The sequence below is a fragment of the Doryrhamphus excisus genome, chromosome 19 (genome assembly GCF_030265055.1).
Source record: "Doryrhamphus excisus isolate RoL2022-K1 chromosome 19, RoL_Dexc_1.0, whole genome shotgun sequence".
NCBI classification, from domain to species: domain Eukaryota; kingdom Metazoa; phylum Chordata; class Actinopteri; order Syngnathiformes; family Syngnathidae; genus Doryrhamphus; species Doryrhamphus excisus.
The window spans coordinates 1,579,900-1,594,399 of NC_080484.1; the positions used below are offsets into that span (position 1 = coordinate 1,579,900).

At 37.4% G+C, this 14,500-nt stretch overlaps 1 protein-coding gene across 2 annotated transcripts in view; it reads left to right on the forward strand.

The window, feature by feature from the left end:
* The window catches only part of sptb (spectrin, beta, erythrocytic), a 58,660-nt gene that overhangs the window by 41,103 nt on the left and 3,057 nt on the right, over window positions 1-14,500 (forward strand). For both annotated transcript variants that reach the window (XM_058056014.1, XM_058056013.1), the window contains 9 exons: window positions 1,773-1,996; window positions 2,062-2,212; window positions 2,281-2,525; window positions 3,810-3,948; window positions 4,023-4,107; window positions 4,183-4,379; window positions 4,439-4,521; window positions 4,596-4,656; window positions 4,722-4,927. In XM_058056014.1, coding sequence (XP_057911997.1) covers window positions 1,773-1,996; window positions 2,062-2,212; window positions 2,281-2,525; window positions 3,810-3,948; window positions 4,023-4,107; window positions 4,183-4,379; window positions 4,439-4,521; window positions 4,596-4,656; window positions 4,722-4,927 — 1,391 coding nt within the window. The remainder of the gene's footprint in view (window positions 1-1,772; window positions 1,997-2,061; window positions 2,213-2,280; window positions 2,526-3,809; window positions 3,949-4,022; window positions 4,108-4,182; window positions 4,380-4,438; window positions 4,522-4,595; window positions 4,657-4,721; window positions 4,928-14,500) is intronic.

The following is a 14,500-nucleotide window of genomic DNA, read 5'->3' on the forward strand; positions in this document are numbered from 1 at the left end:
TTATCCTCACGAGGGCGGCGGGGTTGCTGGAGCCTATCCCAGCTGTCTTGGGAAAATAATCTCCAAAAACATTATCAAACAATCATAAAATTGTAATTAATAGGAAATATTATTTTCATTATATATTTTTGTGTGTGAGTCTTATCGTTGAAGTTAATTAAAAATATATATTTTTTAAATGCCCAAAAATTGTCACTACATTCTTACAGTTAAATTAAAAATATATATTTTTTTAAATGCCAAAAAATTGTTACTACATTCTTACAGTTAATTAAAAATATATATTTTTTAAATGCCAAAAAATAGTTACTATGTTCTTACAGTTAATTAAAAAATATTTTTACAGTTAATTAAAAATATATATTTTTTAAATGCCAAAAAATTGTTACTACATTCTTACAGTTAAATTAAAAAAATATATTTTTTTAAATGCCAAAAAATAGTTACTAAGTTCTTACAGTTAATTAAAAATATATATTTTTTAAATGCCAAAAAAATAGTTACTATGTTCTTACAGTTAATTAAAAATATATTTTTTTAAATGCAAAAAAAATGTTACTACATTCTTACAGTTAAATTAAAAATATATATTTTTTAAATGCCAAAAAATAGTTACTAAGCTCTTACAGTTAAATTAAAAAAATATATTTTTCAAATGCCGAAACATAGTTACTAAGTTCTTAGTTAAATTTAAAAAAGATATATTTTTTAATGCCAAAAAATAGTTAAGTTCTTACAGTTGATTAAAAAAATGTTTTTTACAGTTAATTAAAAATATATATTTTTAAATGCCCAAAAAATAGTTACTAAGTTCTTACAGTTGAATTAAAAATATATATTTTTAAATGCCAAAAAATAGTTACTAAGCTCTTACAGTTAATTAAAAAAATATATTTTTTAATGCCAAAAAATAGTTAAGTTTTTACAATTAATTAAAAAAATGTTTTTTTACAGTTAATTAAAAATATATATTTTTAAATGCCCAAGAAATAGTTACTAAGTTCTTACAGTTAGTTAAAAAATATATTTTTTTACAGTTAATTAAAAATATATATTTTTTAAATGCCAAAAAATAGTTACTACGTTCTTACAGTTAAATTAAAAATATACATTTTTAAATGCCAAAAAACTAAGTTCTTGCAGTTAAATTAAAAATATATATTTTTTAAATGCCAAAAAATAGTTACTAAGCTCTTACAGTTAATTAAAAAAATATGAAATGCCACAAAATAGTTACTAAGTTCTTACAGTCAATAAAAAAATATATTTTTTTAAATGCCAAAAAATAGTTACTAAGTTCTTACAGTTAATTTAATTTTTTTATGCCAAACAATAGGCACTAAGTTCTTACAGTTAAATTAAAAAAATATATTTTTTAAATGCCAAAACATAGTTACTAAGTTCTTACAGTTAATTAAAAAAAAACATTTAAATGCCAAAAAATGTTTACTAAGTTCTTACAGTTAAATTATAAAAAATATATTTTTTAAATGCCAAAAAATGTTACTATTTTATAGTTACTAACTAACTTTAAGTTACTAACTTTTTAAATATTTTTTTGAATATAGTTTCAAATATATATTCCTATATTTAGAGTATTGCGTCAGAAAAGAAATGTTAATATGATTTGTTTTGCTAGCCGTTTGTTGGTTAGCGATCTCGCTAGCGAGGTACAAGTCAAGAATATTTTCTCGGCCATTTTGTGGCGGCGTGACGCAGGGGCAAAGGAGAAAAATGTCATTTTTGGTTCTGGATTCTGAACCGCGTTGCAGCTGCTGAGGGATAAGTTCCGAGACTTTGCGCGGGAGACGGGGACGCTGGGTCAGGAGCGTGTGGACCTGGTCAACCAGACCATCGACGAGCTGATCGAGGCGGGCCACGGCGAGGCGGCCGCCATGGCGGAGTGGAAGGACGGCATCAACGAGAGCTGGGCCGACCTCCTGGAGCTCATCGACACGCGCTCTCAGCTCCTCACGGCGTCCTACGAGCTGCTCAGGTGGGAACGACGGGAACGAGAGAAGACGAAGAACGGGACTTGATGTCGTATTTCTGTGCTTGAAGGTACTTCGACGACGGCAAAGATCTGGTGCTCCAGATCTACGACAAGCAGCAGGAGCTTCCCGATGACGTCGGCGAAGACTTCAGCAAAGCCGAGTCCTTCCACAGGATGCACGCCGCCTTCGAGAGAGACATCGGCGCCCTGGGCAAGCAGGTATGGCGGCCATAACGGCCCCACGTACGACCTGCATGCTCCAACGTGATCCTCCTTCTCCTCCCAAGGTTCAACAGTTCCAGGAGACAGCAGCCAAGCTCCGTGCTCAGTACGCCGGAGAGCGAGCGGAGGCCATCCAGTCCACGGAGAGGGAAGTTCTGGAAGCCTGGAAAGGCCTCCTGGACGCCTGCGAGGGACGCAGGGCGCGGCTGCTGGACACGGCCGAGAAGTTCCGTTTCTTCACCATGGTCCGAGACCTGTTGGCCTGGATGGAGAGCATCATCCAGCAGATAGAGACCCAGGAGAAGCCCAGGTGACAACGCATTCAGATGCCAGGAATATTCGTTTTTTTAAATATATATAAATATTTAATATATTCATCTAAAAGCAGTTAGTTGAATAAATAAATAGGCAAAGCATTTTTTTCGAATATTTAATATATTAATTTAAAAGCAGTTAGTTGAATAAATAATTAGGGAAAGCATTTTTTTCGACTAAATAAGTCAAAGATTTTTTTTATTAAAAAAAAATGTTTTTAATAAAAAAAAATTTAAATGTAAAAAAAATGAAGCGTTTTTTTATATATAAATATTTAATATATTAATCTAAAAGCAGTTAGTTGACTAAATAATTAGGAAAAGCATTTTTTTTGACTAAGTCAAATATTTTCAAAGAAATTATTATTTTTTTAAATATTCTTTTTTTTATTTATAAATATTAGTCAGTTGAATAAATAATTAGGAAAAGCATTTTTTTTTACTAAATAAGTCAAATATTTTAAAGAAATTAAATTTTTTTTAAAGATTAGTTTTAATTTTTAAAAATAAAAAATTGTTTTTAATTAATTTTTTTTAAATGTAAAAAAATATTTGTGAAACGTTTTTTTTTACATATAAATATTTAATATATTAATCTAAAAGCAGTTAGTTGAATAAATAATTATTAAAAGCATTTTTTTGACTAAATAAGTCAAATATAAAAAAAATTAAATTAAAAAAATATAATTTTTAATTTTTTAAATAATTACATTTTTTTAATGTAAAAAAATATTTGTGTGAAAAGTTTTTTATATATAAATATTAAATATATTAATCTAAAAGCAGTTAGTTGAATAAATATGAAAAGCATGTTTTCGACTAAATAAGTAATAAATAAGTAAAAAAATTACATAAAAAAAATTAAATTCAAAATGTTCTTTTTAATTTTAAAAAATTCAAAAAAATGTTTTTAATTAAATGTTTTTTAAAAATGTAAAAAAAAATATTTGTGTGAAACGTTCTGATGTAATAATTGTGGCCATATAATCTTTACCATTGTTCATGAGGCAGCATCATTGGCTTAAAAAGTATTTCATAAACACATAAAAATTGTAATAATAGTTCTGAAGTCAACAAATGACACCACACACTTTCAATAACGTCCAAAATTAATTTACAGATGATTAAAATCATTGATTTAGACTTTTGAGCAGCAATACCAGCATTTACCACCAGAGGTAGACAAAGCTCTAAACGAAGTCATTGATTTAGACTTTAGAGCAGCAATACCGGCATTGACCACCAGAGGTAGACAAATCTCACACGTGTCCAATCATTAGGGACGTGTCCTCTGTGGAGCTCCTGCAGAAATACCATCAGGGAATCCGCTCCGAGATCGAGGCCAGGGGGGCCAAATTCACCGACTGCACCGATTTAGGCACGGCCCTGCTGGCCCGCAAACACAGAGACTCTGCTGAGGTGAGCCCGGAATGACTTTTTTTTTTTTTAGCGTACTTGGAAAAAAAACTAAATTGTGATGTGTTGCTGCTCAGATCAGAGAAAAGATGAGCCAGCTGGTGGACAAGCACAAGGAGATGATGTTCAAGTGGGACGACCGCTGGGATTGGCTGAGACTCTGTGAGTGGAGCGTCGTCTCAAACAGGTTTTTGTAAAAATCCCGAGGTCACATCTGATCTGAGGTCCGCGTCGCAGTGTTGGAGGTGTGTCAGTTTGCACGCGACGCCTCGGTGGCCGAGGCCTGGCTGATAGCGCAGGAACCGTACGTGAGCAGCAAGGACGTGGGGCGCTCGGTGGACGACGTGGAGAAGCTGCTCAAGAGGCACGAGGCCTTCGAGAAGTCCACCGCCGCCTGGGAGGAGCGCTTCTCGGCGCTGGAGCGCCTCACCACGGTACGGTGGAACGCCGTCCCGGTGTCGGGAAAAGGAATGACGGGTTCTTCGTGTTGCAGTTGGAGTTGCTGGAGCTGAGAAAGCAGCAGCAGGAAATGGAGCAGCTGATGAAAGACGAGCGACGCCCGGACCAGGACCGCAGGTACGCGCTTCAATGGAATGGAGGCGCAGCGGCTTGATAAAAACAATGAATAAAAAGTACTTAAATGCGTGCAGGAGCGAGGACACCGGCTTTGCGGGATCTTCGCAGCTTTTCACCGTGGACGAAGAAACTCTGGTGAGTCCGACCTTTGACCTCTTGTTTATCCACTCAACATTTATCCCCCCACCGCCCCCCCGCAGTCCGCTGTCCCCGAAGTGGTGACGGGTGACAACACGGAGATGAAAGAGAGCGGATCTCTGGAGCTGGAGGCGGCGGTGCCGGCGACGGAACCCCGTGGTGCCGCCACCATGCCCGCCGGGATGCCGGTGGGCCAGGCGGTTCTACAGGAGGGAACGCTGGGACGCAAGCACGACGTGGCGGGCTCCGGGAAGAAGGCCTCCAATAGGTAGGCCTTGCCTAGTCCTGGAAAATCAGGGCCCCCGTTGAGTGTGTGTGAGGTTTCACTTGTTTTTTTCCACCGGAAAAAATGAAAAAAATGAAAAAAAACGACATACTAACCCCTTACGTTTTTTGTCAAAAATGACCAAATTCAAACATTGGCATTTTATGCCGTTTTTGGGTGCTTCTGGGGCCCCTGTTGAGTGTGTGTGAGGTTTCCCTTGTTTTTTTCACCATAAAAGTACATTAGAAGCAAGTTGAAAAAAAAAGAAAAAAAAAAAAAACGACATACTAACCCCTTACGTTTTTTGTCAAAAATCACCACCATAAAACATTGGCATTTTATGCTGTTTTTGGGTGATTCTAGGACCCCTGTTGAGTGTGTGTGAAGTTTCTTTAGTTTTTTTCCACCATAAAAGTGCATTAGAAGCAAGTTGAAAAAAAAATGAATTAAACGACATACTAACCCCTTACGTTTTTTGTCAGAAATCATCGTCCTCAAACATTGGCATTTTATGCTGTTTTTGGGTGCTTCTGGAGCCCCTGTTGAGTGTGAGTGTGTGTGAGGTTTCCTTCTTTTTTTTCAACGGAAAATCCATTAGAATCAAGTTGAAAAAAATGAAAAAAAAAAGAAAAAAACGACATTTTTTGTCAAAAATCATCGCCCTCAAAAAAAGAAAGGAAGGAAACGTCACACACACCCAACAGGGGCCCCAGAAGCACCCAAAAACGGCATAAAATGCCAATGTTTGACGGTGGTGATTTTTGACAAAAAACGTAAGGGGTTAGTATGTCGTTTTTTTATTTTTTAATTTTTTTTTCAACTTGCTTCTAATGCACTTTTCTGGTGAAAAAAACAAGAGAAACCTCACACACACTCAACAGGGGCCCCAAAGCACCCAAAAACGGCATAAAATGCCAATGTTTGACGGTGATTTTTGACAAAAAACGTAAGGGGTTAGTATGTCGTTTTTTTTCATTTTTTTCAACTTGCTTCTAATGCTCTTTTATGGTGAAAAAAACAAAAGAAACCTCACACACACTCAATAGGGGCCCCAGAAGCACCCAAAAACGGCATAAAATGTCAGGTTTGACGTTGCTGATTTTTGACAAAAAACGTAAGGGGTTAGTATGTTGTTTTTTTCATTTTTTTTCAACTTGCTTCTAATGGATTTTCTGGTGAAAAAAAACAAGAGAAACCTCACACACACTCAACAGGGGCCCCAGAAGAACCCAAAAACGGCATAAAATGCCAATGTTTGAGGGTGATGATTTTTGACAAAAAACGTAAGGGGTTAGTATGTCGTTTTTTTTTTTTCATTTTTTTCAACGTGCTTCTAATGCACTTTTATGGTGAAAAAAAACAAGGGAAACCTCACACACACTCAACAGGGGCCCCAGAAGCACCCAAAAATGGCATAAAATGCCAATGTTTTACGGTGGTGAATTTTGACAAAAAACGTAAGGGGTTAGTATGTCGTTTTTTTTCATTTTTTTCAACTTGCTTCTAATGCACTTTTATGGTTAAAAAAAGAGAGAAACCTCACACACACTCAACAGGGGCCCCAGAAGAACCCAAAAACGGCATAAAATGTCAATGTTTCACATTGGTGATTTTTGACAAAAAAACGTAAGCGACATACTAACCCCTTACGTTTTTTGTCAAAAATCACCAAATTCAAAAACTGGCATTTTATGCCGTTTTTGGGTGCTTCTGGGGCCCCTGTTGAGTGTGTGTGAGGTTTCCTTTGTTTGTTTGCCAGAAAAGTGCATTAGAAGCAAGTTGAAAAACAAAACAAAAAAAAAAAAAAACGACATACTACCCCCTTATGTTTTTTGTCAAAAATCAACAAATTCAAAAACTGGTATTTTATGCCATTTTTGGGTGCTTCTGGGGCCCCTGTTGAGTGTGTGTGAGGTTTCCCTTGTTTTTTTCACCATAAAAGTGCATTAGAAGCAAGTTGAAAAAAAATGAAAAAAACGACATACTAACCCCTTACGTTTTTTGTCAAAAATCACCAACGTCAAACATTGGCATTTTATGCCGTTTTTGGGTGCTTCTGGGGCCCCTGTTGAGTGTGTGTGAGGTTTCCTTCTTTTTTTCACCAGAAAAGTGCATTAAAAGCACGTTGAAAAAAAAACAAAAAACGACATACTAACCCCTTACGTTTTTTGTCAAAAATCACCAAATTCAAAAACTGGCATTTTACGCCGTTTTTGGGTGCTTCTGGGCCCCCTGATGATCGTGTGTGAGGTTTCCCTTGTTTTTTTCACCATAAAAGTGCATTAGAAGCAAGTTGAAAAAATGAAAAAAACGACATACTAACCCCTTACGTTTTTTGTCAGAAATCACCGCCCTCAAACATTGGCATTTTATGCCGTTTTTGGGTGCTTCTGGGGCCCCTGGTAAATGTGTGTGAGGTTTCCCTTGTTTTTTTCCACCGGAAAAGTGTATTAGAAGCACGTTAAAAAATAAAAAAAAACGACATACTAACCCCTTACGTTTTTTGTCAAAACCGTTTTTGGGTGCTTCTGGGGCCCCTGTTGAGTGTGTGTGAGGTTTCCCTTGTTTTTTTCACCAGAAAAGTGCATTAGAAGCACGTTGAAAAAAAAAAAAAAAACGACATACTAACCCCTTACATTTTTTGTCAAAAATCACCAAATTCAAAAACTGCCATTTTATGCCGTTATTGGGTGCTTCTGGGGCCCCTGTTGGGTGTGTGTGAGGTTTCCCTTGTTTTTTTCACCATAAAAGTGCATTAGAAGCACGTTGAAAAAATGAAAAAAAAAACGACATACTAACCCCTTACGTTTTTTGTCAAAAATCATCGCCCTCAAACTCTGGCATGTTATGCCGTTTTTGGGTGCTTCTGGGGCCCCTGGTAAATGTGTGTGTGAGGTTTCCTTTGTTTTTTTCACCGGAAAATGCATTAGAAGCAAGTTGGAAAAAAAGAAAAAAAAACGACATACTAACCCCTTACGTTTTTTGTCAAAAATCACCAAATTCAAAAAATGGCATTTTACGCCGTTTTTGGGTGCTTCTGGGCCCCCTGATGATCGTGTGTGAGGTTTCCCTTGTTTTTTTCACCATAAAAGTGCATTAGAAGCAAGTTGAAAAAATGAAAAAAACGACATACTAACCCCTTACGTTTTTTGTCAGAAATCACCGCCCTCAAACATTGGCATTTTATGCCGTTTTTGGGTGCTTCTGGGGCCCCTGGTAAATGTGTGTGAGGTGTCCCTTGTTTTTTTCCACCGGAAAAGTGTATTAGAAGCAAGTTGAAAAAAAAAAAAAACGACATACTAACCCCTTACGTTTTTTGTCAAAAATCACCAAATTAAAAAAGTGGCATTTTATGCCGTTTTTGGGTGCTTCTGGGGCCCCTGTTGAGTGTGTGAGGTTTCTCTTGTTTTTTTCACCATAAAAGTACATGAGAAGCAAGTTGAAAAAAAATGAAAAAAAACGACATACTAACCCCTTACGTTTTTTGTCAAAAATCATCGCCCTCAAACATTGGCATTTTATGCCGTTTTTGGGTGCTTCTGGGGCCCCTGTTGAGTGTGTGTGAGGTTTCCTTCTTTTTTTTTCACCGGAAAATCCATTAGAAGCAAGCTGAAAAAAGGAAAAAAAATGAAAAAAAACGACATACCCCTTACGTTTGTTGTCAAAAATCACCAAATTCAAAAACTGGCATTTCATGCCGTTTTGGGTGCTTCTGGGGCCCCTGTTGAGTGTGAGGTTTCTCTTGTTTTTTTCACCAGAAAAGTGCATTAGAAGCACGTTGAAAAAAAAACAGGAAAAAAAAACGACATACTAACCCCTTACGTTTTTTGTCAAAAATCATCGCCCTCAAACATTGGCATTTTATGCCATTTTTGGGTGCTTCTGGGGCCCCTGTTGAGTGTGTGTGAGGTTTCCCTTGTTTTTTTTCACCAGAAAATGCATTAGAAGCAAGTTGGAAAAAATGAAAAAAAACGACATACTAACCCCTTACGTTTTTTGTCAAAAATCACCAAATTCAAAAATTGGCATTTTATGCCGTTTTTGGGTGCTTCTGGGGCCCCTGGTAAATGTGTGTGAGGTGTCCCTTGTTTTTTTCACCATAAAAGTGCATTAGAAGCACGTTAAAAAATAAAAAAAAACGACATACTAACCCCTTACGTTTTTTGTCAAAACCGTTTTTGGGTGCTTCTGGGGCCCCTGTTGAGTGTGTGTGAGGTTTCCCTTGTTTTTTTCACCAGAAAAGTGCATTAGAAGCACGTTGAAAAAAAAAAAAAAAAAACGACATACTAACCCCTTACATTTTTTGTCAAAAATCACCAAATTCAAAAACTGCCATTTTATGCCGTTATTGGGTGCTTCTGGGGCCCCTGTTGGGTGTGTGTGAGGTTTCCCTTGTTTTTTTCACCATAAAAGTGCATTAGAAGCACGTTGAAAAAATGAAAAAAAAAACGACATACTAACCCCTTACGTTTTTTGTCAAAAATCATCGCCCTCAAACTCTGGCATGTTATGCCGTTTTTGGGTGCTTCTGGGGCCCCTGGTAAATGTGTGTGTGAGGTTTCCTTTGTTTTTTTCACCGGAAAATGCATTAGAAGCAAGTTGGAAAAAAAGAAAAAAAAACGACATGCTAACCCCTTACGTTTTTTGTCAAAAATCACCAATGTGAAACATTGGCATTTTATGCCGTTTTTGGGTTCTTCTGGGGCCCCTGTTGAGTGTGGGGAGGTTTCCCTTGTTTTTTTCACCAGAAAAGTGCATTAGAAGCACGTTGAAAAAATGAAAAAAAACGACATACTAACCCCTTACGTTTTTTGTCAAAATTCATCACCCTCAAACATTGGCATTTTATACCGTTTTTGGGTGCTTCTGGGGCCCCTGTTGGGTGTGTGTGAGGTTTTCCTTGTTTTTTTCCACCGGAAAATGCATTAGAAGCACGTTGAAAAAAATGAAAAAAACGACATACTAACCCCTTACGTTTTTTGTCAAAAATCACCACCGTAAAACATTGGCATTTTATGCCGTTTTTGGGTGCTTCTGGGGCCCCTGTTGAGTGTGAGTGAGGTTTCCCTTGTTTTTTTCACCATAAAAGTGCATTAGAAGCACGTTGAAAAAAATGAAAAAAAACGACATACTAACCCCTTACGTTTTTTGTCAGAAATCACAAATCACCAAATTCAAACACCCGCATTTTATGCCGTTTTTGGGTGCTTCTGGGGCCCCTGTTAAGTGTGTGTGAGGTTTCCCTTGTTTTTTTCCACCGGAAAAGTGCATTAGAAGCAAGTTGAAAAAAAAAAAATGACATACTAACCCCTTACGTTTTTTGTCAAAAATCACCAAATTCAAAAACTGGCATTTTATGCCGTTTTTGGGTGCTTCTGGGGCCCCTGTTGAGTGTGTGTGAGGTTTCCCTTGTTTTTTTCCACCGGAAAATGCATTAGAAGCAAGTTAAAAAAAAATGAAAAAAAATGAAAAAAACGACATACTAACCCCTTACGTTTTTTGTCAAAAATCATCGCCCTCAAACATTGGCATTTTATGCCGTTTTTGGGTGCTTCTGGGGCCCCGATTGAGTGTGTGTGAGGTTTCCCTTGTTTTTTTCACCGGAAAATGCATTAGAAGCAAGTTGAAAAAAAATGAAAAAAACGACATACTAACCCCTTACGTTTTTTTGTCAAAAATCACCAATGTGAAACATTGACATTTTATGCCGTTTTTGGGTTCTTCTGGGGCCCCTGTTGAGTGTGTGTGAGGTTTCCCTCGTTTTTTTTCACCATAAAAGTGCATTAGAAGCACGTTGAAAAAATGAAAAAAAAACGACATACTAACCCCTTACGTTTTTTGTCAAAAATCCCCACCATCAAACACTGGCATTTTATGCCGTTTTTGGGTGCTTCTGGGGCCCCTGTTGAGTGTGTGTGTGGTTTCCCTTCTTTTTTTCACCATAAAAGTGCATTAGAAGGACGTTGAAAAAAATGAAAAAAACGACATACTAACCCCTTACGTTTTTTGTCAAAAATCACCAAATTCAAACATTGGCATTTTATGCCGTTTTTGGGTGCTTCTGGGGCCCCTGTTGAGTGTGTGTGAGGTTTCCCTTGTTTTTTTCACCATAAAAGTGCATTAGAAGCACGTTGAAAAAATGAAAAAAAAACGACAGACTAACCCCTTACGTTTTTTGTCAGAAATCATCGCCCTCAAACATTGGCATTTTATGCCGTTTTTGGGTGCTTCTGGGGCCCCTGTTGAGTGTGTGTGAGGTTTCTCTTGTTTTTTTCACCAGAAAAGTGCATTAAAAGCACGTTGAAAAAAAACAGGAAAAAAAAACGACATACTAACCCCTTACGTTTTTTGTCAAAAATCACCAACGTCAAACCTGACATTTTATGCCGTTTTTGGGTGTTTCTGGGGCCCCTGTTGAGTGTGTGTGAGGTTTCCCTTGTTTTTTTCCCCAGAAAATGCATTAGAAGCAAGTTGAAAAAAATGAAAAAAACGACATACTAACCCCTTACGTTTTTTGTCAAAAACCACCAAATTCTAGCACCCGCATTTTATGCCGTTTTTGGGTGCTTCTGGGGCCCCTGTTGAGTGTGTGTGAGGTTTCTCTTGTTTTTTTCACCAGAAAAGTGCATTAAAAGCACGTTGAAAAAAAACAGGAAAAAAAAACGACATACTAACCCCTTACGTTTTTTGTCAAAAATCACCACCGTAAAACATTGGCATTTTTTGCCGTTTTTGGGTGCTTTTGGGGCCCCTGTTGAGTGTGTGTGAGGTTTCCCTTGTTTTTTTCCCCAGAAAATGCATTAGAAGCACGTTGAAAAAAAATGAAAAAAACGACATACTAACCCCTTACGTTTTTTGTCAAAAATGACCAACGTCAAACCTGACATTTTATGCCGTTTTTGGGTGTTTCTGGGGCCCCTGTTGAGTGTGTGTGAGGTTTCCCTTGTTTTTTTTCACCATAAAAGTACATTAGAAGCAAGTTGAAAAAAATGAAAAAAACGACATACTAACCCCTTACGTTTTTTGTCAAAAACCACCAAATTCTAGCACCCGCATTTTATGCCGTTTTTGGGTGCTTCTGGGGCCCCTGTTGAGTGTGTGTGAGGTTTCTCTTGTTTTTTAACCATAAAAGTACATTAGAAGCACGTTGAAAAAATGAAAAAAAACGACATACTAACCCCTTACGTTTTTTGTCAAAAATCACGACCCTCAAACATTGGCATTTTATGCCGTTTTTGGGTGCTTCTGGGGCCCCTGTTGAGTGTGTGTGAGGTTTCCCTTGTTTTGTTCACCAGAAAAGTGCATTAGAAACACGTTGAAAAAATGAAAAAAAACGACATACTAACCCCTTACGTTTTTTGTCAAAAATCACCAAATTCAAAAACTGGCATTTTATGCGTTTTTTGGGTGCTTCTGGGGCCCCTGTTGAGTGTGTGTGAGGTTTCCTTCTTTTTTTCACCGGAAAATCCATTAGAAGCAAGTTGAAAAAAATTTAAAAAACGACATACTAACCCCTTACGTTTTTTGTCAAAAATCAGCAACGTCAAACCTGACATTTTATGCCGTTTTTGGGTGCTTCTGGGGCCCCTGTTGAGTGTGTGAGGTTTCCCTTGTTTTTTTCACCGGAAAATGCATTAGAAGCAAGTTAAAAAAAAATGAAAAAAAATGAAAAAAACGACATACTAACCCCTTACGTTTTTTGTCAAAAATCAGCAACGTCAAACCTGACATTTTATGCCGTTTTTGGGTGCTTCTGGGGCCCCTGTTGAGTGTGTGTGAGGTTTCCCTTGTTTTTTTCCACCGGAAAATGCATTAGAAGCAAGTTGAAAAAAAATGAAAAAAACGACATACTAACCCCTTACGTTTTTTGTCAAAAATCACCAATCTCAAACATTGGCATTTTATGCCGTTTTTGGGTTCTTCTGGGGCCCCTGTTGAGTGTGTGTGAGGTTTCCCTCGTTTTTTTTCACCATAAAAGTGCATTAGAAGCACGTTGAAAAAAATGAAAAAAACGACATACTAACCCCTTACGTTTTTTGTCAAAAACCACCAAATTCTAGCACCCGCATTTTATGCCGTTTTTGGGTGCTTCTGGGGCCCCTGTTGAGTGTGTGTGAGGTTTCTCTTGTTTTTTAACCATAAAAGTACATTAGAAGCACGTTGAAAAAATGAAAAAAAACGACATACTAACCCCTTACGTTTTTTGTCAAAAATCACGACCCTCAAACATTGGCATTTTATGCCGTTTTTGGGTGCTTCTGGGGCCCCTGTTGAGTGTGTGTGAGGTTTCCCTTGTTTTGTTCACCAGAAAAGTGCATTAGAAACACGTTGAAAAAATGAAAAAAAACGACATACTAACCCCTTACGTTTTTTGTCAAAAATCACCAAATTCAAAAACTGGCATTTTATGCGTTTTTTGGGTGCTTCTGGGGCCCCTGTTGAGTGTGTGTGAGGTTTCCTTCTTTTTTTCACCGGAAAATCCATTAGAAGCAAGTTGAAAAAAATTTAAAAAACGACATACTAACCCCTTACGTTTTTTGTCAAAAATCAGCAACGTCAAACCTGACATTTTATGCCGTTTTTGGGTGCTTCTGGGGCCCCTGTTGAGTGTGTGAGGTTTCCCTTGTTTTTTTCACCGGAAAATGCATTAGAAGCAAGTTAAAAAAAAATGAAAAAAAATGAAAAAAACGACATACTAACCCCTTACGTTTTTTGTCAAAAATCAGCAACGTCAAACCTGACATTTTATGCCGTTTTTGGGTGCTTCTGGGGCCCCTGTTGAGTGTGTGTGAGGTTTCCCTTGTTTTTTTCCACCGGAAAATGCATTAGAAGCAAGTTGAAAAAAAATGAAAAAAACGACATACTAACCCCTTACGTTTTTTGTCAAAAATCACCAATCTCAAACATTGGCATTTTATGCCGTTTTTGGGTTCTTCTGGGGCCCCTGTTGAGTGTGTGTGAGGTTTCCCTCGTTTTTTTTCACCATAAAAGTGCATTAGAAGCACGTTGAAAAAAATGAAAAAAACGACATACTAACCCCTTACGTTTTTTGTCAAAAACCACCAAATTCTAGCACCCGCATTTTATGCCGTTTTTGGGTGCTTCTGGGGCCCCTGTTGAGTGTGTGTGAGGTTTCTCTTGTTTTTTAACCATAAAAGTACATTAGAAGCACGTTGAAAAAATGAAAAAAAACGACATACTAACCCCTTACGTTTTTTGTCAAAAATCACGACCCTCAAACATTGGCATTTTATGCCGTTTTTGGGTGCTTCTGGGGCCCCTGTTGAGTGTGTGTGAGGTTTTCCTTGTTTTGTTCACCAGAAAATGCATTAGAAGCAAGTTAAAAAAAAAAACAAAAAAATCATCGCCCTCAAACATTGACATTTTATGCCGTTTTTGGGTTCTTCTGGGGCCCCTGTTGGGTGTGTGTGAGGTTTCCTTCTTTTTTTCCACCGGAAAATCCAGTAGAAGCAAGTTGAAAAAAAAAAAAAAATGAAAAAAACGACATACTAACCCCTTACGTTTTTTGTCAAAAATCACCAACGTAAAACATTGGCATTTTATGCCGTTTTTGGG